This window comes from Balearica regulorum, chromosome 4 (genome assembly GCF_011004875.1).
Source record: "Balearica regulorum gibbericeps isolate bBalReg1 chromosome 4, bBalReg1.pri, whole genome shotgun sequence".
Classification (NCBI taxonomy): domain Eukaryota; kingdom Metazoa; phylum Chordata; class Aves; order Gruiformes; family Gruidae; genus Balearica; species Balearica regulorum.
The window spans coordinates 18333985-18361749 of record NC_046187.1 but is presented as its reverse complement, the minus strand read 5'-3'; the positions used below and the strand labels follow the sequence as shown (position 1 = coordinate 18361749).

The following is a 27765-nucleotide window of genomic DNA, read 5'->3' as shown; positions in this document are numbered from 1 at the left end:
GTCGCGGGGAGGGAAGGAGGCCCCGGCTGCCGCTCCGGCTGGGAGGCAGGGCGACTACATCTCCCTCCCTACCCCGGGCTTTCCGGGCCGGCGCCGGAGGGCGGGGAAGGGGCGGAGGCGGTGGCGGCGGGCTGATGGCGGGCCGCGGCGGCTGCCGGCGCGGGCGGGAGCAGCTGGAACTGGAGCGGCTGGGTGAGGCGGCGCGGGCCGGCTCCTGCCCGCCGTCGCCGCCGCTCTCCGCCTGCTCGCGGCAGGCCTGGAGCCGGGACAACCCGGGCTTCGAGCCCGAAGAGGAGGGGGCAGCAGCAGCAGCGGCGGCGGCAGGGCCGGTGCTGGAGATGGACGTGGAGTGGGGCAGCCCCGCGGCCGGCGCTTCGTCGTCGTTGAGCAGTGGCGCGGCGGGTCAGGGCGGCGGCGGGCGGCGGCTCCCCGCGGGGCGCGGCGGGGCGGAGGTGCCGAGCCGCCACCAGGTGCCGCCCGACGGCGCCGCGCCGCACCGAGCGGCCTGGGCCAAGCGCCTGGCGCGGCGACTTCGAGGTGAGAGCTTGTGTCCCCCTGCCCTGGCCCTCCTGCCGGAACGGGGCTCCCCCGTCTCTCTCTGCTCGTATAGCTCGGCTGCCGTTTCCTGCAGGCTGGCGCGGAGAGAAACGTTTAAGAGTTGTTTGTAGTCCCTTTTGCCTTTTCTTCCACCCGCCTCTTACCTACCTGTCCTCTTTTCCCTCTACCCGTGTTCTTTTCCTATTTCCCGTCTGTCTGTCCCTGCTTGCCCCTGTCTGTGCCCCCACCTCTTCGTGCACATCCATATTCTGATCTCTGTCCCGGTTGTGCCCCCCCCCAGCACGCACAAATGCACGCACACCTCTCTCCTTCCTTTCCTCTGGAGCATGGAGCTCTGTGCCCCCCAGGGCTTAGTCCTGCCTGCTTTCAGTGTACTAAAACTACTGAAATACTGAGTAGTTTTTGGATACCTGTGGCTTTTCAGACCCAATACCAGCTCTTTGGAGAGTTGGAGCAGAATACTTTGTCTTTCAGCATCCTCTATCCTATAAAAGAGGTGGTTAGGATGGCATTCATGCTTAGAATGGGGTTGTTGGGAGGGTGTTTTATTCATTTTTTGCTTTTCCGCAATATTGCACAGTGCCTTGGAGCTGCCCTTCATTGTTGAGAGCTGCCTGTTGATGCACAGCTGGTGACCGGGAACGTAGTTTGAAGCATAAGTGGGAGCACATCAAATGAGCATTTGGAGCATTGTTCTAACCTCACTGCATTAACTGTGCCAAGCTGGCCCTGTACAGGGTTGATTTGACATAGCAGAGAAAATGGTGGATGGGGAGTTCTTTGGATTCAAGGTTGTGGGAGCACATGTGAGAAACCCTCCTAAAATGTCACTATCAAATCATGAGGATTTTAAACGTGAGATTTGTTTAAGTGTCAGATAAATTTTTTATAGTTACAAAGCTGCAGGAAAGTAAACCATGTTTAGAAAAGAAGGTTTCTTCTTCTAAACTGTGAACTTTCTGAAGTGATAGTACTATTACTGGCTGGCACAGCATCAGCAGAGGTGTCAAAACAAACCCAATTTTAAGCAAAGACTTGTAAATTAGGCTATTGTATGCCCTGTATGTCTTCACTTTGATTTTCACGTGCATTCAAAAATCGTTTGGTATAATGATTTCTCTGACTTCAGCTGTCTTGCACCAAAATAAATCCCTCTTGATCATTGCTGTGTTTTACTTGGATGCAAGTCAGACTTGCAGAGATGATGGAATAGGCATGTTTTATTTTCAGCAGATTTACATAGAATCATAGAATGGTTTGGGTTGGAAGGGACCTTAAAGATCATCTGGTTCCAACCCCCCTGCCATGGACAGGGACACCCTCCACTAGACCAGGTTGCCCAAAGCCCCGTCCAACCTGGCCTTGAACACTTCCAGGGAGGGGGCATCCACAACCTCTCTGGGCAACCTGTGCCAGTGCCTCACCACCCTCACAGTAAACAATTTCTTCCTAATCTAAATTGACCCTCCTTCAGTTTAAAGCCATTACCCCTTGTCCTATCACTACACTCCCTGATAAACAGTCCCTCTCCAGCTTTCCTGTAGGCCCCTTCAGACACTGGAAGGCTGCTGGAAGGTCTCCCCAGAACCTTCTCTTCTCCAGGTTGAACAACCCCAACTCTCTCAGCCTGTCCTCATAGGAGAGGTGCTCCAGCCCTCTGATCATCTTCATGGCCCTCCCCCTGGACTCGCTCCAACAGCTCCATGACCTTCTTATGTTGGGGGCTCCAGAGTTGGATGCAGTACTCTTATTGGGAGAGCATTCAATGAACTAAGTCACTTCATAACAAGAGACCAGAATGGCCAGGAAAAAATATCAGTGATAATTATGTGTGTTATGCATGAACAGGCACTACTCTGTTTGGAGTCTTCAGTGGTGTGTTTAGGTTAGCCTGTCACTGGGATACCTAAATGCCTAGGAAGGGAGCTGCTTCACATGGAAAAAGTGAAGTCCTTCTATAAAAATTCTTATCTAAGTAGACTGTTCAGATGCTCCCTTTGTACTAGTTGGTGCTGAGAAGGAACCTCCTGTATATGCTTTTAACTGTGGTGAAAAATAGTGTATTTGAACGTGAGGTGAGTGTGAGAGTAACTTCGTGATGACCTAACATGAGTTGCTACTGTTTGATCTCTGTCATGGTTTCTGCACTAATACTCAAAACAAATTATCCACACTAGGACTGATTTTGGTCTGGTTTCTGAGCCATTTTGAACCTGAAGGCAGAGCTTAATAACATGTGATTTGTGTAACGTCAGAGTATTCGCAGATGGAAAGAAAGTCCATCAGACAGACTTCTCCCCCTGCCTCCCCAAGATAACATTCTAATGAAGGCTTGGTAAAATACTTTGTTGAATTATCTGGATCTACAGCTTAGATTTGGGTTTGGGTGGAGGAAGGTTGCTTATTTTTAGCATGTTTTTTCCTAGCTTTTTTTGTTTGTTTGTTTAACACTGTAGAAGTATTTTCACCTTGTTCAGCTGAGCCAGTAGCAGAACCAAGAGGAGTTGGCTTTTGGCGAAGCTGTATTTTGTGCTGGGCAGGTTGAGTGCACCTGAGCCTTCAGCAGCATGAGCATCAGGCAGATGTTGCCAGAGAAGGTGTTCTGGCGCTGCTCTGATAGATGGGTCCCTTTCCTGTCCTGCTACCTAAAAGCAATGTATCTTGGGCTACCATAACCAGTTTGGGAGGTGATGCATGTCTGTAGCTTGAACTTTTTAATTTCTGCTTTCAGGCTGAAAGGTGAGGACCACCTTTGATGTGGTAACCTTATGCATCCTTTCGACTGGTGTGGTTCACTTTACGTGACTGGGTGTGAGCCTGTTAATCAGGCGTGCACTATGTGGAGAACAGTGCAAAGTTACACGTTCATGCAGTGCAAGAAAACAAAAAAATATTTTCAATAATGGCTGTGGACCAAACTGCCTCTTGTTGTTCGAGACAGTCAGTGTACACTGGTTGTATTCTATTTTTAGCTGTAAAATGAAAAGACTTGGTTTCATGTTCTAGGAATGTTCAGAGTGGATTTATCCCTGTGGTTACCATCCACAGTTTCTGTTGATTTCTGACCTGCATACATTTTGTGTTTATAGGCAAGTGTAGCTAAAGTTACTATAGTAAACAGATCCTTTTCTGGCTCTTTCATGAGAACATTGCCATTAATTCGTAGACACGGTAAATGGCTAGGTGTGACTTTCGTGCTGTGGAGGTACTGTGGGGTGCTGTACTTTCCTGCTGCATAGGTAACTAGACTCTGAAGAATATGATCACTGCAGGCTACACAGTGAAAAGGCCGATTTCAAGCCTGGAATTAATATAGGGCACTTGAAGGATAACTGAGGTTTTAATACTGGAAAGAACACTCTGTAGTTCTTTTGACATTGTGTGGATAACCGTGAGGATCTTTGAAGACTGGAAAATGGCATACTCAGGACTCAGTTTTATTTCAAGATGACTAGAGGAAAGTTAGCTAGATTTATTTAATGAAATTCCATTTTACTAGACAGAATTGAACAAGAGGGATTAATCCTTTGGATACCAAAAGTGATAGTTTTACCTTGGCTAAACAAGTTGCTGCTTATCAGTTGAGGGATATTGAATGACAGCTTACACCGTTCTTGCTGTCAGTCATGAAATAAAAATGCAGAGAGGATTTAAGGTAATTGGATTTTGGTAATTGCAACTGTGGGGGAGACAGGAATTTCTAAGTGAATCGAAAGTCAACTACTTCAGATGATCTGTATTTTAGAGTCTCTGTGAAGTAGCTTTAGTTCCTCCAGTTTTGCAGATCTCTTCAGCAAACATCCCAGATGCTGAGGGGAGAGGAGGGGGTGACTGTTCAACTCTGTTAAAGAGAAAGTCATCAAAAATTTTGATGGATAAGAGCAAAGTCCATTTCCGGAGCCAGGCTGGAAAGGTAATCTGCCTGTCGGAGCTGTACTTGGTCATCTAGTGCTGTTGTGTCCTCATGTGCATCCATACTAAGGAGTGTATGTGGAGCATTTATTGAAAGGTTTTCTTAGTTATTGTTAAATGGAAGTATCAGATAGAATTTCCAGTCACTCATTAATTGTTTCTTTCGTGAAGAATGCATCATGAAATTTTTACCGACTTGAACTAGTGCAGGCTCTGATTGTACCTTACCAAGGAATGCGAACTAAGGACTGTGAGACTGTTTTGTTGTTTTGGGACAAAGCTTCTTTGCCTGAGGGTCACTCTGCTTTCCTTTCCCCAACCCCATTCTTTCCCCAGCATCTGAATTTCAGTGTAGGCAGATTAGCTAGTGATATGTGTCTTGGCTTGAATGCTTCCAGACCTTAAGACTTTTACATAAATCTGAATTACTTTATATGCATTCTGTACCTCATAGACTTGGCTTTATGATTATGTAGGTATATGTGTATATGTAAGTACATATACAGTATATATATAACGTGTGTTATATATAAAACACATATATATACACATATATGTGTAAACAGAAAGATTTTAATTTCCTGTGTTACCTAACAAGCTAGATTTCTTACTGTAAGATGAAATTTCATCTATTTTTTTATTTGCATTTGATCATTATTTTTTGACAACTCTTCTGAGTTTGTATACTCTTCGCGTAAGCCATTTGGGCTACGGAATGAGTATGAGAGAATCGTTACTTGCAGATTTGTGTGATAAATAGTACATGGATTCTGTCAAAAAGTTGACGAATAGCAAATGTGTATAAGGAATGAACTGAAAATGATTAATCGAGACTGGAAACAAAATGGTTTTTTGGTGCTTGCAGTAGATGTCAACTTAAATCCAGCACTGCTTACCACCACTATTCTTGATGCATCTAAACCAATATTCTAATAAGGCAAAAAGGGGAATAACGTATGTATCTTGTAAAAATGTTGCAACTAATGAAAGCTTCAAGCTGGCTGCTGGGAAAATCCAGAGTTCATTTAACACGGAGATCATTGTATGATCTCTGCTGCTGGTGGGTTTTTTGTTTTGGTTTGTTTTTTTTTTTTCTTTACATGTAACTTTTCGTTTCCTTGCTGACTGACTCCTAACAATATTCTAATATGGCAGAATTTGAGCTTGCAAGCTTTCTGCTCGCCACATTTCTTATTGGTGAGTAATGTGCTGACAGCCGGGACTCGGCTCTCTCCCCCGCTTAGCTCACTGGCTGTTCCAGCCTTTTCTTCCTCTCCTCCGTAATGTTTTCCTGCCTTTATTATGAGGGTTGCTAGTGCAACGTAGTGCTGTGTTACAGGCTGAATTTGTTGAGTTCTTGATTATTACTGACTCTCTAAATGTTTTTGGTTTTGTGTTTCTTCCAGAATGACCTAATGGTGAGGATTTGCATTATGTGTAGTAAAGTTTCAGTCTTTATCTGTAAATTGTCAGACTTGGCCTTAAAGGACAGCTTTGAAAAAGCTTTCTTGTTTTGGGGGCTGACAATAGTGAAGGTTCTAAGTTACTCATTAAGGAGTGTGAACAGAGATTAATACTAAGACTATTAGTGCTTGCTGTGCCTATGCAAGAGATGTTTTCTGGTTGACTTTGTGTCTAGGTCTCAACTTAAAAATGTGGTAGCTGGAAGGCTTCTAAAAACATCTAACACTTTTTTTTTTTTTTTCTCCTGAATACGCCTCGTATTTGCAGGTAGAGGGAAGAGCTTCCTTACTCCCATCTCTTTGTTAGCAAATGAAGTTCTGCGGCAGGCAGATTAGCCCTTTGTCTGCCTTAGTCTTACAGCAGTGGTTGCAAAGCGACTGAACTCTCACTTCATTGTCAGCTTTAAAATGTGTGTTGGCTATCCTTTGTTGTTGTTCCATTTGACTTCAAATTACTGTGGTATGTTTGATGGATCCAAGATTTTTTTCCTAGAGAGTTTGAGGTTACTTCATTTCCATCTACTGAGAATGTAAAGGATGTTTTAAAAGGTTGGTCACTTAAAATACCTGAAAAGGAAAAGGGTGGAAGTTTGGTGCACTTCTGTAAGAGTGAATTTTTATTCTCTCCCACCATAAACTAAAGTCAAATCACCTTGCTTTATTTAGGCTTAAATGAAGAACATTTCCTTGAAGGTAGCAGTTCTGGTCTGAGCATCAGCAGCTGTTCCCAGCTTTTTTCTGTTCTGTGTTAGGCGCAGGAAATAAGTATGGCAGTTACTAACTGCTTTCTGTTCTCAGATGGTTGTTTCTTTTTGAGATTCCATTTAAAAGATCCTTTTGCTTTTCTGTTACCCTTTTGGAAGGGATCACCACAGTTCAATACCTTCTCTTACGCTGTTTTCTTGAGAATGTCTAGTATAATATGAAGCTAATAGCAGGCAGAAATAGTTCAGCTAATGCAGTTGCCCAGTTTGACAGCTCGGCAGTGGTTGCTCATTTAGGCCGCTGCTAATGTTTCAATGATAACTGTTTGTTGTGCAGGGAAAGAAATCATGTAGAAATACTCACCAAGATTCCTGCTGTGTCTCTGTTGGACTTGCTTATTTAGGAGAGGAAGGTTACTATTTGTTTTCTTTAAAAATATGTTTGACTGATGTATTCCCCTTTCAGGTAGAAAGTTAGTTAAGACTACTAATAAAGGTTGGATACTGAACATGCATTTTCATTCATCTAACAATGCTTTTCATATTTAAAAAAAAAAAAAACAAACCACTGCACTTAATTTCTCAAAGATAGCTATCTGTGCATGTCTTTGTACACTTGTATCTGTTTCCATACCGTGTGGTTTTAAGTGACAGCACTTCTGGCAAATCTTCAGCAGGATCTGTTAGAGTTCTGCTGACCTGTTAATAAATTATGGTATCTCATGAATAGCTAATACTACCTTGGGCCCCATTCAGCCTATGGAAGAAGTTGTTCTTGCTTGAACTGAGATCAGTTTAAAATCCATAGAAGAACCTGCAGCAGACACGACATAGATTAAGCTTTCAAAACCACTTAACTTACTGTGTCATTTGTGTCTAGTATCAGACATCTGTGTGCATCATTATGTATGTTTCCTTTTAAGGTCTGTGGTGGACAAGACTCATGGAAGAAAGCAACACCAGCAGAGAGCGATATCTGAAAAGTGTTTTACGGGAGTTGGTTACATACATCATTTTCCTTGTGGTCTTGTGTGTCCGTAAGTACCGTTCAGCATTAATGCTTCCAGTTCTGTACTATCTGCTTGCTGTCTGTGATTCCAGAATGAAGGTTGTTTCAGTGATGCAGGAGAAGAATTAATGGACAAGTGTGAAGGCAAATATTTGGAATTAAATCTTTCTCTTGTTTCTATGCATGGATTGTTGCTTGAGATTGAAAATGCTGCAACTTTCTGTGCCTTAACAAGTTTTGGACCTTTAAACAGGATGATAATATACTTATTCTTTGATTTTTAGGGAGCATTTTTTAATATATTATCACATTGCAGTGTAATGCTTCTGCTACAGTATTGAAATCACTGTACAGAACTGTTAAATATGAAGAGTAGGAGTTAGTTATCTAGGACAAAAAAATTAATTTAAATCACTGAGTTTCAAATTTATCACAAAGCTTATGTACAGATTATTCTAAGAATAAAAGTTCTTGACAGTAGCTGGAAAGGCAGAGATAATGCTAGCTACTTAGAAATACCTGATAATCTGTGTTTGCATGATGCTGGACATCTTAAACGCATCTGCAGCCTATATATACTCAAGTGTATATGGATCACAGCTGGAGACTTCCATGATTTAAGTGTGTCATTTGTTTTGTTGTGTATGATATCATATGAAGTAGTGTAACACTGTAGAACATGAACAGAGTAACAGTCAACCTGCTCTTTTTTATTATTATTTTTATTATTTTATTTGGCTTTTAAGTAGGTTACTGCTTTGAGGTAGGTGTTCTGGAGTCAACACTGAAGATAGTATTAGCAGATTCTACTAAATACAGGCATAGTACGGAAGTGAGGAGCTTGATGGATCCCCAGCCTCATACACAACAATATTCCTGGACCCAAACAGAGTTTAAGAAAGCAGCCTGAACTGAGTTTGTTGTTCTTTTCTCAGGGTGAAGAACCTTAGTGATGCCTGAGCACAGATAGAATAGGATGTTTATCACAGGCCTCACACAGCGCAGTGAACAGTTGTGACTGGTAGAATTTAATGGTTCTGAGAGCGGTCGTCTTTTCTGGCCTTGGAACTTGAAGCCCTCATACATGTCTATTTTGAGGTTTTTATAAGTTAATAGTCCTAACAAGTCATGTTCATGTGTTTGTATAAAAATTAGCAAGACAGTACAAAATAGAACTTACTATGGAGTTGTGAAATAGATGTTTTATTTGTTTACTAGGTAGAATAACAACAAAATCTGCATGCATTAAGTTAGTGTATCTTTGGAAAGCCCGTATGCCTCAAGCCTCCAATTTTTAGTGTGGGCAGTTCTGTTCTAAATGCCTGAAATGTCAGTGACACTTAAGCTGTCGTTTATGATCAATTGTAATAGAACAAGGTGATGTTTTTATTTTTTTGTGAGAGAGAATCTTGGAGTGAAAAGAAAATGCAAAACTACATTGGTAGACTGGCTCTGAGAACAAATCTGCCTTGCTTGTCTGGAGTAGAATTACTAAAAAACCCCAAACTTTCTACCGTTGACACAACTGTTTTGGTGGTCTACTGCAAGCAGGATTCTGTACTAAATACCATGTTTTTTTCCCCTCCTGAGTCCTTTAAGAATGCTTAGTGCAGGTTTATGGACAAAGTAGTATAAGACTGCTTGTGGCTGGTATGCTGTTCCACCAGGAGGGGCATAGCAGTGAGGGATCTGAATTAAAATAAAGTGAAATTGATTTCAGTGGGAAAAGTTTGACTGCAGGCTGTTAACAATTTGGTTTGCTATAGAAAAAAGATTTTTGGTAACAGAATAAAGGAACAGTATAGTGTGTTATATATCTACAGATACTGCTAACTCATTAGTATTTTTTTAAGTACTATCCTTTTTAATTTTACATGTAAGCAATAACTGTGGGACAGACTGTCGGTCAGTTGCTTGGCATGCCCCAGGAGAGAGCTTTCCAGTGCAGGCTAAATGCTATGGGCATTGTATTTTTGAGAGTATTTTAAGAGAGAATCCAGGTATTGCACAGTCATTTGATATGTTCCATGTGCCACAGCAGTTTTCTATTAAAAATATTTCTTGTTCTCCAGTTGCTAAAGAAAACACATTTTCTTTCCTGTGATAAAATATTTTTATAAAATTGTCAAAACTGGAGGTTGTTCAGTGTAGACTTAATCTTTCAGGCTTCTCTGAGTTTTAGCCATAAAATGGTTTTAAGTATTTATAGGCAGTAACACTATCAGTGCCAGAGACCATGCTCTCAAGCCATCTTAGCTTTGTAAGTCATTTTATAATTTATACTTTGTGGTCCTCAGCCAAATGCTTGGCCCAGTGCAGGAAAAGCAGTAATACAAAATCATTTATTTTCTGTGGGGAGATACTTTTAGAAGCACTGCACATCTTGGGTGGAATTTCATTGTGTAACCGTAGGCGGCTAGTGTCATTCAAAGTGCCCTGCGATATCCTGGTTGACTGTCATTATCTGCTCAAGCAGGGCATAGCTCTCCTGAGGTCTTGTGCCATCTGTGCCAGCTCTCTATGGATGCCTTGGATAGCAAAGTCACCTCAAAAGGCACTAGCTGCCTCTTTTCAGGCTGCTCAATCATGCCTTTGTTTTTCTTGAAATTAGCTTTGTAGAAGCTTTAATAATACAATGAGGTGTCGGAAGGAGAACTGAGTGTTTTAAACTGCTTGATCAGTCTGTTCTTCACTGCTTTTTGTATTTTAATCACAGTTGACAGACAAATGCTGCATGGTATGGATTTTGTTTTGTTCTGAAGCGTAAATTTTTCAGCACAAAATCTATACAGATATAACCTGATGTATTCAAAACAAAACAAGCAAAGTACTCTTTTTTTTTTTTTGTCCCCCTTTTCTATTTTTCTTCTTTTTTTCTCTTGTCTTTCCCCCACCCGTTTACTCTTACTCCTTACCAAATCATTTGCAGTGACTTATGGGACAGTGAGTTCCAGTATGTACTATTACACAAGGGTTATGTCGCAGCTCTTCCTGGAAACACCTGTATCAAAAATGGAGAAAACTGATTTCAAAACTTTGTCGACAATGGATGACTTCTGGAAGGTAATCTAAAACTAATTTTTTATTTCTCTGTTGCTGTGATTTGCTTGTCCTGTCACGGCCTGTAAATTTCACCTGCGAGATTTTTTTTCTAATGCAGTAGGGGTTGTGGATGAATGCATCTATGTGCACAGTGTCAAAGCTATGGACAAAGTAGGCCTTGAATATGTGAATGTTTATAACCCAGGTAATGATAGTGGGGCAAGGTAGGGCAAGGTTGTGTCTTTGGAGGACAGGTAACAATAAGGCTTTATGTCAGAAAAATTATCAACTGCAATTCTAACACATGCACAGAATGAAGATCTGTAGAAACAGTGCTGGCAACATGCAAACTAAAATTCTGCCTTCCTCCTCAGTTCACAGAAGGCCCTTTGTTGGATGGTCTTTACTGGGAGATGTGGTACAACAACAAAACCATGGCAGAAAACAAAAGCTTCATTTATTATGAGAACCTGCTCCTAGGAGTGCCTCGCATTCGGCAGCTGAAAGTGAGAAATGGTTCGTGTGCGATACCTGAAGATTTAAAGGATGAAATCAAAGACTGCTACGATGTTTATTCTGTAGCTAACGAAGATACTGCTCCTTTTGGACTTCGAAATGGAACAGCGTACGTAGTATTCTTGTAGACGCATATTTATTTTTTTACTAACCTGGGTTATGCTGAATTACACAGTAAGTCACTTGGCAAAGGCAACTCTGTGTTTGCTGTATGTTCGGTTTGTAAAGCCAGGTAAATCCAGAGCAGCTGCCAGTTCTGCTCGTGGAGAAATCTTACCAAACCTGGAGAGGACTGTGCTCTTGAGCCACTTGAGTTTGGGTGCTGTCATTGTGCCATTGGTAGTTGTTGTGCATGGGAGACACGGTGTGGCCTGAGGGCAGCACTGCAACTCATGAGCACCTGTGTTAATTCCAGGTTGTGCTACTGCAGTGGGTTTCACTGAGTTGTCTTCCCTGGCAAAAAATGGGAATAGCACTGCCTCTCTTGGAGGACCATGTGTGAATTGAATGGTAAAAGGTTTTGGAGGTGGAACATAACTATGTAAATGACAATTTTTCTTTCTTTCCCTGAGGATAGAGGTTCTGTGTGAGTGGACTGATGTGTTCTCTTTTCACAATTAATATTCTTTCTATCTTAATTTTGGTGTGGTAGTCAGAGGAACTTTGTAAGTTCTGTCACCAGAGTATATCAAAACTTTCTACAAGTATGTCTGAAGTAAAAGCAGCTTTAAGTAACTGATTCAGTTTTAGTCAGGTTTTGTTGGTGTCTGTTTTGATAAGTCTAAGTTGAAAGTGGAGGGACACTAACATGCTCTGTTTCACTTCTGAACTAGTTGGACATACACCAATGAGAAGGATTTGAACGGGAGCAGCCACTGGGGCTTGATTGCCACATACAGCGGGGCTGGCTATTACCAAGACCTCTCAAGGACTAGAGAAATGACAGCTGTGCAGATTGCTAGTCTTAAGAAGAACCTGTGGCTGGACAGAGGGACCAGAGCAGCTTTCATTGATTTCTCTGTATACAATGCAAACATCAACCTATTCTGCGTTGTCAGGTACGAACAGAACCATGACAGTGTTCAGATTACACAGTGTAGGTTGTAGACTTGGGGTTTTCTTGCGATTGCTTTGTTTTGAGAACATGGGTAAGTGTATGTTTTGTATAAAGGAGACAGGCAACCGAAGTGGCGTGCCTCCCTGTCAAAGAAGTGGGACTCCACATGGCAGCTGCACTCACTGTCTGGAGGCAGTTCTGACTTTCCTGATGCCACAGTGGCTTGGGTGCGGTTTGCAGGCGACTTCTCTAGTGAGTTGGTGTATTAAAGTAAATACGTGGATATACATCATCAGTCTTTAGACAGCATGAAACAGATGCAGGTGAAGACAGGTTTTTCTGTTTTCTCGCTGTTTCTGAAATGCTTTCAGTTTTAGTCAAAATTGGGTGTGGTCAGGTTTACACCTGTCTAGTGTCTTCTCTGAATCATATGCAGGCTTTTGCCTGTTTCCATTATTTAAATAATTATGTAAATAAAACCATGTATCTCTTAGTAGAGCTTTTCATCAACGCTGTGTAAATGAAAAATTTTTTCTTTGCCTTTTTTTAAATGCAGGTTGTTAGTGGAGTTTCCAGCGACTGGAGGCCTTGTTACGTCTTGGCAGTTTCAGCCAGTGAGGCTTATTCACTACATCTCTACTTTTGATTTTTTCCTGGCAGCCTGTGAAATGGCATTTTGTCTTTTTGTTCTTTACTATATGGTGGAAGAGATCTTAGAAATTCACATTCATAGACTGCACTACTTCAGAAGTCTCTGGAATTGCCTTGATATCCTTATCATTGTGGTAAGTAATTGTTATAATAAGACTAAAATTCCTTTCTGAAATGCACTTTGAGGGAGACGTTAATGACTCGGTATTCCTATTGTAGGTTTAAGGGCTAGGGCCTTCATTAGGAAGGATACTTCCAGGCTATTGGGCTATTCAGTCTGAGTAAGACAATTTTAGTCAGTGTTGTAATGTTGGTGTGTTTTGCAAACTAGCTTGTTCTGTCTTTAGTGGTTTCAACCTTTGTGTCCTGGTGAAAAATCAGAGTATTTGTCCAGTATGGTTTTTCACAGTTTTTGTCTATAAAGGCACAGCCATTATGGGAGGTAACAAACTCACCCTCATTTCTCTTCTACGTATCTTATACAGGCTATTGTAGTGGCTGTCAAGTAAGAAAATCTGTGTTAAGGTAGTGATTTGAGTTTGGAGAAGTGGGACTGGGATTCAAATATGTTTGCAAAACACCACAAAGAGATTTATTGTGGTATTAAAATACTCACCAGCTAATACCAAGTTTGAAGAAGTGTCTCAAAATTGTAGTGTTAGCAGCTGTCAGGGCTCCTTTCTTGGTTAAGTGGACAGTGTTGCACATCAGTAACCTTGGTGTAGCAGAAAATCTGAGCTTCGAATTTAAAGTTACATAATATAATTCTCTCTGGACTGATATCAAGCTGTGCTTACCAAAAGCATACAAAGCCAGCAGTGCTGAAACAGTTCTACTCCTATGCTCGTTTTGTGTCTTCAGGCTTGGACGAATCAACAGTTTAACTCTTGAAGTTAGTATCTATAAACTAGAGAAATCATACTTGCATCACACTGCTTTGTACATGAAGAACCATTTAGGAGGATGTTTACATGAACTGTGTGCCGTTTGATATACTGAACGGTGGGAGCAGGAATAAAATGCTTTGCTGTTACAGTCAGTGAAGTGTATTCAAGTGTGAGTGTAAAATTCACTTCACGCAAAGGGTCAAAATTCTATGTTTATACCTTGTCTGAGGGACATTTGTTTAAATTTAGGATTACGTACTTTATGACTCTGTATACATGGTGAAGTGCTCACACTAACAAAAAGCACATTTGCAGAGGTCAAAGCAAGGACCTTACCTGTATGGTAAAACTACATCATCTCTGCTGTTGCTCGTTCTGGGCAATACTGGTCAGTCTGTACTCTGGAGAAACTCTTAATACCTTTTTAGCTGCTGCTGTCTTTCTGCTCTTTAGTCTTTTTCACCTTTGTCTTCTTGAGTTGTCATCTTTCTTTCCTTATATTTCCTTCTCTAAGACAGCTTCATTTTTCTGAGTCTGCTAGTCTTTACCATCATCTTGTTCTTCAGCTGTGGCAAGGTAAGATTTCTAAATCTTACTTCCAGGTTATTTGTCTGTAGTCTAGGACTACCGTGGTTTTGTTGTGAAATGCATTTCCTGATACATCCAGAAATTCTAGTTTAGATCCTGCCTGAAACAGCATCCACTGGGCTGTTGAATTACTCCTGAGTGAAAGTTGGTGAAAGCTGTCCCCCTCCAGCCCCTGCAACTGCCTGGCTTTAAGCACTAATGTGATCAGTGACCAGCGGGGTTGACTCTGAAGGACTGCAAGAAGCTTGTATCAGTGATTTTTTTTTTTATATTTTTTTTTTCCTAGGCTCTGTGTAGTCATAGAAATTCCTGTTTGAAAGTTTAGCTTTGTAGTCAGGACACCTCGAAAACAATATATTTGCTTTTACTTAAAGCTCACATCATGGTATTTATAGTGCTACCATAAAGTTCCTCATATCTTAACTTTATCTGACATATGTGGCTAAACCAAGTTATTTTAAAACTCTAATCACCTTGTGTAAATTTGTGTGTTTCTTTTGTACTCAGCTGTCTGTGGTAGCTATAGGAATTAGCATCTATAGGACCTCAACTGTTGATATGCTTCTGAAGAAGCTGCTGGAAGATCAGAACTCGTTCCCTAATTTTGAACCTTTGGCATATTGGCAAATGCAGTTCAACAACATTGCTGCAGTCACTGTGTTTTTTGTCTGGATTAAGGTAACTCCAAGACACACATCCTTATTCTAATCATTAGAATGTAAGCAGTATTCTGAGTTTCACGATACGTTATTTGAGGTTTAGTCATGTTTCACCTAAAATTGGTCATGCGAGAAAGTCAGAGCACAAGGGTTAGCTTCTTGCAGATTAAAAGGAAAGCTGTAATTTGCCACAGGTTTAGTGGCAGGTTTGTTTACGTCTAGAAGATGTATTCAGTGCTAGTGTTTTGTCACAGCAGACGTGTAATCTTTTTATTATTCCTGAATTGATAAGTCAGTAATTCTTACTGGGTACTGCTTTTTCCTAGCCTGGTTTAACTGTCATTATTTTGTTTATTCAAAACTTCTGAATCATTAGAAGGGTTGGTAAAGCTAGTCCAATTAATTTAAAAACTAAAATTAGTCTCTGTTTTACTGCCTTCTTTCTAGTGATACTTCTTTTCATGTCCATACTCATTTTTCTGTCCTCTGTATGTATAAAGTTGCAGAGGAACATTAGTTGTTAAGCTAACAGGGGAAAATGTAAGACCAATGATAAATGAATTTCCACTCTGATACTTCAAACTGATACTTAGGTTTATCAAGCAAGTTAGCTAATCTCTTACTGTTTTATAAGTCAAAGCTGCATCTAATTTTTGTATAATGGTTTAAGAAGTAAAGTGGCTCATTACAAGAAATAATGGTAAACTGCAGAGTAACAGAATTATGCAGGTTGGAGGGGACCTCAGGAAGTCTCTAGTCCAGCCACCTGCTCACAGCAGTCAGCTGTGAGATCTTCTTTTGTCACATTTTACTACTTCATAGCTAACATCTTCATTGAAGATAAATAGGCTTTTAGAAGCATTTTGGTAACACTGCTGTCATGCCAGGGTGCCAAATAGAGGAGTGAAAAAACAAACAAATGAAATGCCACACCCAAACAAGAAGTTGGCATTCTGAAAGAATTTTCTTTGCACTTTAGGCCTCAGTGTTTTTAGGAGGTGATATATTTCTAAATGTAAATTAACTGACTTTGTCTCCAGTCAAATTCAGTAAGACATCTCACGTATAAAAGGCTGGAGAGCGATTGTGTTAAGAAATTGTTGTCTTCCTTGTCTTTACAGTTGTTTTTTTTTTTTCTTTTAACAGCTTTTCAAATTTGTTAACTTCAACAGAACAATGAGTCAGTTATCCACTACCATGTCTCGCTGCGTCAAAGATGTCATTGGCTTTGCTATTATGTTTTTTATTATTTTCTTAGCATACGCTCAGTTGGCCTATCTTGTCTTTGGCACTCAAATTGATGACTTCAGCACTTTCCAGGACTGCATGTAAGTACAAGAATAAAAAATGCAAAGAATTTCTCAGAACACTGGTAAATGGATTTGGTTGCTTCATCAGAGGCCAAACACATCTTATGATGTCCATCTAAACAGATAAACTGCAGACATATCACTGATGTAGTTCAGTAGCAAATGCATTTTTAATAATGTTTTTAGTTCAAAACCTCTTTGCTGTGAGATTAAAAATATGCTAAAAATGAGATAAAAAATGGCAGGTTTTGGTTGGTGGAAGTGACATGGGGTTTGTAACAGGGGTCACATTCCTAGACAAAGCAATTACTCTGTCTCCAGCAATTGAATGCCTATGTGCTTACTTATGTTCGTAATGCTTACTGAGATGTTGTATGCATAATAACGCTGTGTTCCTGATAGTTGGTTGACTCACAAATTGAGTCCATCTTAGACAGCCAGCTGGTAAATTTGTAAGTATCTGCTGGAATCCAGGAGAGAGATAGAACTTAATATAGGGTTGTTAATCAGTTTTTCCTTTATTGATCTGGTACAACATAACCTGATTCTAACTGAAGTAATTACCAGGTTGCCCAGTTACCGAGTTCCCCTTGCCCCCTTACATTGGGGCAGTGTTGCAAAAAGTTTCTTGTAGAGGAGCGGAGAAACTTGAACTGTGCTGATGTGCTGTATGGTGCCAAGCCTCTTCCAGCCTTGGCGCTGTACAGACACCTTTAGAGGGAGAGGGTTGGGGTTTGTATGAATGCGAGAGGCTGAAGGGATAGGAGAGGGACAGAAGTGGGTCTGAAAGCTTCACAATGATAATCATTTGTTTGCTCTGCTTCCTGTTACCCCCTGTATCAGTTGTGACCGAAAGCAAGAAGTAACTACCCTCGTTTTGTTCTGTGTGTGTGGCATCTGACTGCACGTTTGGTTATGCCTAGAGATGAGCTTGAGGAATTGACTGTTGCAGTGCCTGATAAAGTATTACAGTAGTGCAGACCTCATCATTTGCCCATCAGTCAGACTGTTAGGATAAAATAGATTGAGAATTCTTGCACAGCTCCAAAAGTGTTTTTTTTTTTCAACTCCTGGATGTGTTTTGTTTTTTAAGATTTACTCAGTTCCGCATCATTTTGGGAGACTTCAACTTCACAGAGGTTGAAGAAGCTAATCGAATTTTGGGACCAATTTATTTCACTACATTTGTGTTCTTTATGTTCTTCATTCTTTTGGTATGTACGCCTTTGTTTATGTGGGGTGGGTAGGTGGCCATTTTTGCCTCTCTTGTTCTTTGATTCCTACTGCTACTTGGGGCTTTTTTTGATAATGGTGAGTGTGCAGTCCATGTAGGAGTCTAACTTGTTACATGGCTGGTCATTACACCCTTTCATTTTTTTTCTTCACTTAAAATAGATTTGCATTGTATGTTTGTTGTCATTCCCACATAATGTTCCACATTGTGTTTTTTTAATTTATTTTTTTTTTATTCTTACACATAATTTTTTATTTCTAAAACCTGAATAGTCCTAGTTGGCATACACAGCAAGCCCATATCTTTTGGTGAAAAATAGCTGTAATGTTCCATGCAGGCTCTTAGTTTCTAAAGTGCTCTCACGCATGGCTGGCTGTGTTTATGACAGCCTGGTTCATGCATGCAACACACAGCTTGCCTGCTAGAAGATCCTAATTCATCAGCAGTGCAGCACCTTTCAGATATGCAGGTTTGCTTGCAAAGGCCTCTTTTCTATCCTCTTTTCCTTCTCCAGGGCAGAGTTGGTCCCTGTCTTTCTGACCTTCCCAGTGCAGATTACCTGTACGCTTTTTGACAAACAGTATTATAAGAAGCTCAACTTATCTGAGAGGCAGTATGTAGGCATCATTGTCGAACAAATAAATTCAAACAGGGAGTATATTGTGAGTGAGTACTCATCTTTTGTATGCTCTCTGTTAATACTAGTATTGAATCCATTTTACAATCTTACTAATAATTTATATAACAAAGTGGAGGGAGGAGACCTCTCTCTTAGAAACCTAGGAGACCAAGTAAATTATTTTTTAATGTCAATATAAGTGAAGAGCCCCAGTATCTCCTACGTGGACATAGTTTTCAGTTAGTTTGGTACTAACATTATTATATAGTAATTTTGTTTCTGATGATATCACCAGGCAGAAGCTGTTATATGAACAAGAAATTCTCAGATTATTTCCCAAACTGTGTGTCTTTTGGTGATTTGATAAGGTGATGAGCATTAAAGCAAGATTTTACTAACCTTAAAATGGTACAGCAGTCCTGTATCATCATAACTTTTAGAGTTATTTAATGACCCTTGTACTTAATGAGGCTTTTTATTATTCTTTGAGATGAGGAGAAATTGGCATTCAGATATTATTTGTGGGAGAAGACTTCACCTTGGCTATTCACTAGTAAGGAAGCAGAGAATATTATGTGTTCAGTGAGATGGACGAGTAGTCAATTGGAAAAATAACATATGGGTCACTCTAGCCGAAGAAGCACATGAAGCGGGTTTCATATTTGCTTTGAAGCACCTCACAAAATCCAGCAAAGCAGAGGCTAGTGTCCAGCAAGGGAAAGAAATATTTTTTTTCTAAGGAGTAGAAGAGAAGCACTGAAGTGTGAAGGCACAGCAGGTGATCCAAAATACTCGCTATAATTTGTGTGCTTATTAATACCTGCATGTCCTGTCACTTGGCTGGAGTGAAATGTTGCTGTAAACTCCTTGAGACTAGTCTGAGACCCGGAAACTAAATTAAGGAAGATGGGCAGAAAGCACCAGCTCTTAATGTTGGGCAGCTGAAAGCAAAATAGACAGTAGTCAAGTTACCTCTTTCCTGCTGTTGGGCAAGAATGCATAAAGATACAGCAATGGAAGATTGTTCTCCTGAAGCAGTTTTTTAAGTCCGTGAGGAAAGAGATGTTAATGCTGCTTTTCTGCATGAGAGTGGCACGTTGAACATGCCAGTAAATTGAGTAATTCTTTTTGATCTTGAATGTCCTGCTTGCAGTTCAGTCATGTTTACTCCATGTTCAGCAGGACCCTTTCAGTAATGACTGCATGGCTCAAGTAAATTATATGCTTGGCACAGGGTTAGTGACACCAATTTTTTCCCTTTTGTCTGAACAAGTGATCGAACTCTTTTCAGAGTTGGTGGCGTACATGCCAAGTGTCTGATTTTAAGCTTTTTTGGTTTTATCTTTAGTCTGAAATGCAAGCAGAGCTGTAACTAGATACGGAGATTGTGTTTGTGCTGGTTATTACAGGATGAATAGTTAACTTGGTTCCTCAGGTGTTTTTGTTGCCAGCTGTGTTGCCTAGAGTAATTCATAATTGTTACCTGTTTTAAGTTTGGCTTTGCAGGTAGAAGGCCAAACTTACACATATTAAGGTTAAACTGGCATGGCTTATTGCCACTGCCGTGTGTAGGCATGAACCTTCTCTGGAAAGTAATTCTTCAGTTACGCTAATAACAATTAGTCTTGATTAAAAGTTGTTATACTGTAGTGCATCATATTTCAATATCTCAAGTGCTTGATGTTAGTGCTTTTTAAATAGCCCACCATTTTTTCCTGGCCCTTTTAAATAATTCATCTGTAGGTCTGCACATGAAGGTCATAAGAGTAGTAGGGCTCAGACTTGTTAAAATTTTGAAGTGGGCTTTTTTTCATTTCTCTCCTGAATAGAACATGTTTTTGGCCATTATCAATGATACATACTCTGAAGTCAAATCGGATATGGCACAACAGAAGGCAGAAATGGAACTCTCTGACCTTATCAGAAAGGTAAAAATAACATTTTGTTTGACAACTCATTCCTCACATCTGAACTTAGTCCATAAAATGCTATATAAACCGTACAAATACACATCTTTTAGTTTAAAATAAATGAATCTGAGCTGAGTGTAAATTAAATAAATGAAAACTTGCCATCACAATGTATTTTAGTTATCTGAGACTTTGTGTTGAATGATCAGCCTACTGAATATGACATAGGATTTGTCTGTCTAGGTACATACAGAAATACTGAACTGATTAAGCTAAACTGCTATTTGTTTTGGTCACAGAATTCAGAATTACCTTGTTTTAGGCAATAACATGAGGGAAGTCTTGGGTAATGTGTTGGGAGCTCCCAGGGGCAGCTGCCAGTAAGGTTGTTGAATACAAAGTTAAGAGCTTGACCTGAATCCCAGTTTAGGAAAAATACGTGCACGTGTGTGCATTCCGGCATGGATGCAGGGCTGTACCGTGGTCAGAAACATCTAAATGCATGCTCAGCATGACTAGTTAAAACTTGGAAACTGGTTATTAAAACAAAGCAGAGAAAAATGAGAAGTGCTGCTTTGTTGGGATGAGGACTTTTTTTAGAAGTCATTCCTACAACTGAAGAATGAGAGAGAAGCAAAATGACCACAGAAAGTTGTACTTGTTTTGTCAGCATTATTTAAAACTGTCACTTAACTGTCAGTAACTGCCAAAGGTGTCTTACTGGGACAAAATACTCCATTACTACTGACCTGCAGTGCAAATTGAATGATGAAAGCCTTACCTTTAACTGCAAAGGTATTTGTATGTTGCCCATTTAAATGGGCACTGAAATAAAAGATGGATAAACTAGAGGAAGAGAAAGACTCTTGCAGGGCTTTTGGAACATACTGAGTGATAGTGTACACTAGCTGATTTTCGTAATCAAAAAAGTTACTAGAAATAAAGTGTTAACATTTCATGACAAGTAAAACATGAAATTTCACTTTCTTTTAGGGCTACAACAAAGCCATGATCAAACTTAAATTGAAGAAAACTACTGTTGATGACATTTCAGAAAGTCTGAGACAAGGTGGGGGAAAACTAAATTTTGATGAACTCCGGCAAGATCTAAAAGGGTAAGGAAGTTGTTACTTCTTATCTTGAATAGTATCCCCAGAGACATGTGATGCAAGCCTTTGATGCGAGTTTCTCTTGCTTCTGTGATGTTGTATGTTAATGTGAATAAAGACAACACAGCAAAGTACTTTTCTTTTGGTTTGTGGGTAGCAAAGCATGTGCTTTTCCTGTATCTGGTGGGAGGTTTATGTAAAAAAACGGATGTGTACAGGTAAACAATCTTTGCATATGGGTCTGCAGGCATTGCACAAAGGAAAATTCAAACTGTGGCATGGAAGTGCGGAAGAAGAGAGAAGAGTGGGAAAAGAATGGTCAGTTTGAGGTGGAAGAGAAGTCTTAACTAAGGAGGTCTGCTGAGCTCTGGCCCCTGGAGTCTGCACTATGACTGGTGTTGCTGCAGTGGGGCGACATCCCACACTGGAGGAAGGATTTGGTGCTATGGGCCACGATGTCCTTGAGTTGCTGTGTTGTGGGGGAGAAAGGGTCTGAGGAAGCAGAGATCTAAGGCCTTTGAGGAAGCGGTAATGTTTCTGTTGGAGCCACTGCAGGAGTTTGTGAACAGGCGCAGGCAGGAGTCCAAGGAAAGGGAACAAATCAAGGGGGTATAAAAGGGATGGTTGTGAAGGAGCAGGGTACAGCCTAGGGGAGATCTGTGCTATTAACTAATGAAAGGTGAGGGCTGAGCTTTTTGTTGTCAGTGTTGTGAATTTATAGGCAGCACTGGGATCAGTCGTGTCTTTGGCTTGGGGATGAAAGTCTGTTTGGAGTGTTTTTCTAATACTTGAAGTTTGTTCGGCATCTGAAAAAATGGAAAGGGAACTGTTTTTACTGCCTTTTCAGGAAGGGGCACACTGATGCAGAGATTGAAGCAATATTTACCAAATATGACCAGGATGGGGACCAGGAATTGACGGAGCATGAACATCAGCAGATGAGAGATGACCTGGAGAAAGAGAGGGTGAGCTCAGCATTAGGAGTGGTATGCCACCAGTGCCATCTGTCAGTCTTCTCTCCATGCTGGTTTGCTGCCCCAGAAGAATCCTCTTCTTTCCCTTCACATTTGCTCTCATCCCTGGCTGTCTGAGCAAAGGTGTAAAAAGGCAAGGGGGAACTGATGGAGGGCAGGAGGTCTTTGACCTTGGCACCCCCATCCCCCATGTACGGGCGAAAGTCTTTACATCTTCTCTGTCTGTGGCTTGTGTTTTCACAAAGGAGGATCTGGACCTGGATAGGAGCTCTCTGCCACGTCCTCTGAGCAGCCGCAGCTTCCCCCGGAGCTTGGACGACTCTGAGGAGGATGAGGATGAAGACAGCGGACACAGCTCCAGGAGGAGGGGCAGCAGCTCTAGTGGAGTTTCCTATGAAGAGTTCCAAGTGTAAGTTTATCCTTCTGAGGGGGACGAATCTTCATGGTGTTTTTTTTTTATTTTCCTTGTGGGTTGTTTTCTTTCAGTTATATAGTGGTCTCTTCTGTAACTCTGAATATTAATAAAATTATTCATAAAAGTAAATGTGCTTAAGGTGCTTTTAAGGTGCTTAAGTCACTCAATTTAGTAGCTTTCAAGTGATATCTGAACTGTACTTTAGAGAGGCTCATGGGAATCAGTTAGAAAACCAAAACCAAATTAAAACAAACAAACAAATCCTCAACAAAAAAACCCCAGTCCTTAAAACCTGGTCATTGAAAAGACAGAGAAAATGATCACGCTACAATAATGCCAGAAAACTTTTCTGGGTTGTTTTAGTAGTAAAACCTTGAGGTTGTTTTAGGCTCAGTGAGAACTACAGCAGTTGTTTTTAATAATCTGAAGTTACTTGTGAGTGTGTATTTTGTCTAAAATGATAAATCTCCATATTAATTATAGCAACACTAGCTGAATGAAGAATTTGAGTAATTAGAACCAACAAAGTTTGATGAGGATGCCCTAAAAGCAGGGAAAAGAGTGGAATATGTACTTCTTTTCCCATCTGCTTTACCCCTGTGTTATCTTCTTGCTCTTGTGTACCTTGTCCCTTTCTGGACAGTAGGACTCATTTGTGGAAAGTTAGATGCATGCTTGAATTAAAATGCTGTCTCATCCTTATCTGCTTTGTGTGTTGACATGCTAGAACAATACTGGTTCAGAAATGTCAGTGTCACTGATACTCACACTTGTTGCCCTCAGGCTCATGAGGCGGGTTGATCGCATGGAGCATTCCATCGGCAGTATTGTCTCCAAGATTGATGCGGTTATTGTGAAGCTTGAAGTGATGGAGAGAGCCAAACTAAAAAGGAGAGATATGTTGGGAAGACTGTTAGATGGAGTGACAGAGGTAAGAAACCCACTCTGTCCTGTCTGGTCACAACCCATGTGGGTTGCTTACTGGTAGCACTTCTTCCTGCTGTTTGGCTTGGGAGGGTTGAGGGGAGTGGTGGTAAAGATGAGGTGGGTGCTTTGGCAGCGGCCAAGTGATTTCAGTTTTGTGTTAGGAAAACACAAAATTTAAAACATGAAATGTTAGGGATATGATGCAAGTTTCAGATATAACAAGCCATCTTATAGCAGGCCTGTGTCACGCTGAGGGAACGGAGCACCATTTAAACTCCTGAACTGGACAGCAGTGGTGTTTGGTAGTTGCTGAAGCAGCTCATTCATCCCTTGCTGCATGTTGGGATTAATACAAAGCTTTTTATGGACTAGTCAGTTGGAGTCTGGAGGGATCCAGCCCAGCAGGCCTGTGCAGCCTGCTCTTCTCCCATGTTGCTTCTGGGATTGTGTGTGGCAGGTGAAGCAGGTCACTTCTGTCACCAGGATCGTCTAGCTTCTATCACCTCCCCTCCCACCCTCTCTTTCTTGAGGGCCCTTTGGAATTGTCCAGTGGCACAAATGTGTTACTTCTATGGACGCTAAACCTGTCAGCTTTCTGATGGGGAAAGAACAGCCAGAATGGGGCTGTTAAGGGGTGGGCGAGATAGACTGTGTTGGTGGGTTATGTAGGTCAGACCTGCAGCTGCCCTGTCGTAGGTAACGGTGTTCCTGGTTGTTACTGCAGTTCCAGCCAATAATTCTGCTTGATTCTTGAGATGGGACTTCCTTGTGGGTGTGGTCTCCTCAGTGTATTTTACATTTTTGGAGATGGATTTAAATATTAGAAACTATAATACAAATTGTGCTTTCATAAGTGAAGGTGACAACCTGGGCTTTACATCACTGGAAAGAAAACCATTTACTGCAGTTGCTGTGGTTCTCCACTAGCCTATGGAAATACTTGAGTGGAATAAGAATTTCTCGTGTCTGTATAGGGTTTTGCTTAGACCGCAGTTTGGAAGCTGCGCTTCCAGCTTGTGTCTTTTTATCTGTTCAGGATGAAAGACTGGGTCGTGACAGTGAAATCCATAGGGAACAAATGGAGCGACTTGTGCGAGAGGAGTTGGAGCGATGGGAATCGGATGATACAGCATCCCAAATGAGCCATCGGTTGGGAACACCACTTGGACTGAACGGCCAGCCTCGTTCGAGGAACTCTCGGCCATCTTCCTCCCAGTCAGATGGTATTGATGGGGGAGGAGGAAATGGGGGGAACAACATCCATGTGTAGGATTAACTTTGTAGGTAATTCCAAATGTTTCAGGTCAGTATTAAGCCAGCAAATACACTACTCCACTGTTTCCCAGCATGAGGTGATCATCCTGATCAGACCACTAAGAACAATTTTCACTGGTAGGCAAAAGTAAATATTCTATTCGTAAGGCATTTTCAGACCTATGTAAGCCATATGTCACATTCAAGTTACCAACAATGAGACCGTCAGCCTTGGAAATAAAAATGCCAGAGGCAGAATGGAAACTAGGTGTGACAAAAAGATACCTGGACAGAATTTGGGTTCCATACATGTATCATGGAGAACACTTTCATGAGGTCAGCAAGCTTCAGACAAAATAATGTGCTGTGGCTAAAATACTTGAAAGGCTGTTTTCTACTTTCTATTGGGAAAATATGATTTTTTTTAAAATGCTCTTGAAAGGAATTTTTAAAAGAAGATGGCATCAGTTTATTGTCTCATTCACTATAACAGCTGATGCTTTTCAAAGAGATAAAACAGCACTTTTTTTTCTTTTACTTTCTATTTTTCTGAGTTATTCTTGGTGTACTAACATTTTAATTAACTTAAAATGTTCATTTTTTTGCTGTCTTTCTACAACTGTAAATCACATTCTGTACTAGAAACTGTACACGTTAAATATTTTTGCATTTCATTAGCATTTCAAAAGTAATATTTGAGAACTGCCTCTTCACACTCAACTAACGTAGTCATTTTCAGCTTTGTTGCAAAGTGCCTGTTTTTTTTAATGCTATGTTTTCATGATCTGGGCTGGTATGAACATTCCACAAGTTTTCTGCAAAGTAACCATATCTACCTAAAAATATATTATTTAAAAGCACACAAAACTAAAAAACACTAACTCTTCCTTGGGTGTGACAGGAAAGGGGCCAGAGAAGTTGCTGACAGTTGGGAAAAATCCAGTCTCGTGCTCTATCAAGTTCTAATCACGTCTCCACTATGTAGTCTGTATTTACATTTAACAGAACTGTTTGTAAAATTAAGTATATTTCTACATATGCTTTTCTGCTGAGGTGCAACATGTGATTCTTTTGGAAAGATGTTTGTCGTACAATCACTGATTTTTTTACTATTTCTTTTCCTCTGCTTTCCATGTCATAGAAGCTTTGTTTCCGAAAGGAGATGCAACACTGAAAGTACATTGGTTTCCTATAGAAAGTATTGAGGCATAGTGTTTGTAGTTTTGCCTAGCAACATGTTTCCATATGCCGGTTTAGGAGGGAGGTTGTCAATTGTGCTTTTTTCCTGAAGATGGCAGTTGTATTTAAAGACTTAAGAGTTGATGTGAAGGAAAATGGAAAGCTACATAGTCAAACATATTTTAGCTATTAGTAGGGTATATAGAGGAAAAAATGCCTATTTAACAGAGTATAAGTAGCACGTATATGGTACATTGGCACTTTTTGTTTCAAAAAGCAGTTGTTGCTAGGGTTTAGCACCTCATTCTTGGGATAGTACTGCTTAGGCAATGCTTACATCTTGTATGTGTTCTTACAACTGCATTGCCTGGATGTACAATGACTCAGAATGCCTTTCCTCTAACCAGGGAACTTGCTAAAATGAAAGAGACTTCATGCCTTCCACTATTTTTCAGTTTATGACAAATCATATGCACAGAAACATAATTAATGTAAGGTAGAGCAGAAGTAGTTCAATATGGAGACTGGAACTTCTTAGTAGCTTTGGCTTGAGAACAGAAAGACATGGGAAAACAGGTTGTGATTCTTGTGAAGTATTTTTTTCCTTTCTGTGGGTTATTTTGTCCTGTACCGGGAAGAAATTCATACTCTTTCACAAGAGACCCCGTCAACTTCCCAAAACAGCACACAGCACAGTGGTCAGGGCATTTGTGTGAAATGAGAGACACTCGGACTAAGCTCTGTCTTGCCTTGACTGAAAGTTTTTGGACCTTAGAAACCTTCCTGAGGAAAGCTTTTCTGTGTTGAACTGGCATTTCTGGCTTGAAACAGACAAACAAAACAGAAAAACACTAGCTGTACACATGGGCAGCTGGTATGCAAGGAAAATAAAAAATACTATACAAAGCAATTTAAATACACATAGCCTTGTCTTTACACATTTTGGATATGAATATAGTGTGTTGGTATGTGACATGATTTACAGCTTAAAATTTGAGGCATGCTAACTAATTACATGTGTATAACGTGTAATTGCTGTTGGGTTTCTAGCGTCAAAGGTTACCTTAATGCTACCATAGTATTTAAATAATCATATACTTAAAATCAATGACTTTGGCCAAATGACCCAACTTGAGTTGTCCAGCAATCGGCTGGAACCTTACTAAGAATACCTTGTGTTAAGGTTTGTGCCTGTGGCCTGTAAAGCATGTGTCATGCTGAGGTTTATGGCAGCAGGGACTGGGGGGTGTGCAGAAGTGATCTAGTGGTGAGGCAGGGCCTTCCTGGGGGAAAAACAAGCAAAACTAAACCTGTCGGTATGGTTTTAAATAGGTTTCCTGTAAAAAAATGTATCTTTCAAAATGTAAATTCAATCACACAGTTCATCTTTTATTTGTAGTATACGTTTATTATGAAAATGTTTGCATTCATAGCTGTATTTGTTAAGGTACATTTCTGTAACGTGTCGTTACTTAATAACAAACTTCATCTTGAAGTGCAGTAAGTTTTCATGGGGTACCCGTGTGTGTTGACAATGGGCCTTGCCGTAAGTGCATAGCCACTTGACAAATGTTACAAACATTTTATTACTTCATTTTTCAACTTTAGATTATAATATCATTTGTCACTTATTGCAAAGGTAAGGTTTTTGCATAGTAATGTACAGTGTTTGGTCTTACTAGAAAGCTGTTAATTATGCAAGTCTTCTACAATGATCAAGAATGTATTGATCTGTAAAACTGAGCACTTTACTTCCTAATAAATGTTTTATACAATCTATAAAGCAAA

General features: G+C 40.5%; 1 protein-coding gene across 1 annotated transcript; it reads left to right on the top strand.

Moving 5' to 3' along the window:
- Positions 1-30: 30 nt before the first annotated feature.
- On the top strand, positions 31-27765 carry PKD2 (polycystin 2, transient receptor potential cation channel). Its single transcript, XM_010306368.2, has 15 exons — positions 31-537; positions 7561-7674; positions 10576-10709; positions 11063-11313; positions 12038-12262; positions 12818-13046; positions 14895-15065; positions 16193-16374; positions 17450-17570; positions 20039-20137; positions 21113-21234; positions 22076-22193; positions 22448-22611; positions 23401-23548; positions 24581-27765. Exons 1-15 carry the CDS (start codon positions 135-137, stop codon positions 24812-24814), a joined length of 2715 nt encoding a protein of 904 aa, XP_010304670.2. The 5' UTR covers positions 31-134; the 3' UTR covers positions 24815-27765.

Excerpts from the sequence above, each read along its gene's own strand:
- PKD2 (XM_010306368.2), top strand. The coding sequence starts at position 135 with ATGGCGGGCCGCGGCGGCTGCCGGCGCGGGCGGGAGCAGCTGGAACTG. Across the intron at positions 11,314-12,037 it reads GGACTTCGAAATGGAACAGC|TTGGACATACACCAATGAGA; the intron begins GTACGTAGTATT and ends CTTCTGAACTAG. Across the intron at positions 12,263-12,817 it reads AACCTATTCTGCGTTGTCAG|GTTGTTAGTGGAGTTTCCAG; the intron begins GTACGAACAGAA and ends TTTTAAATGCAG.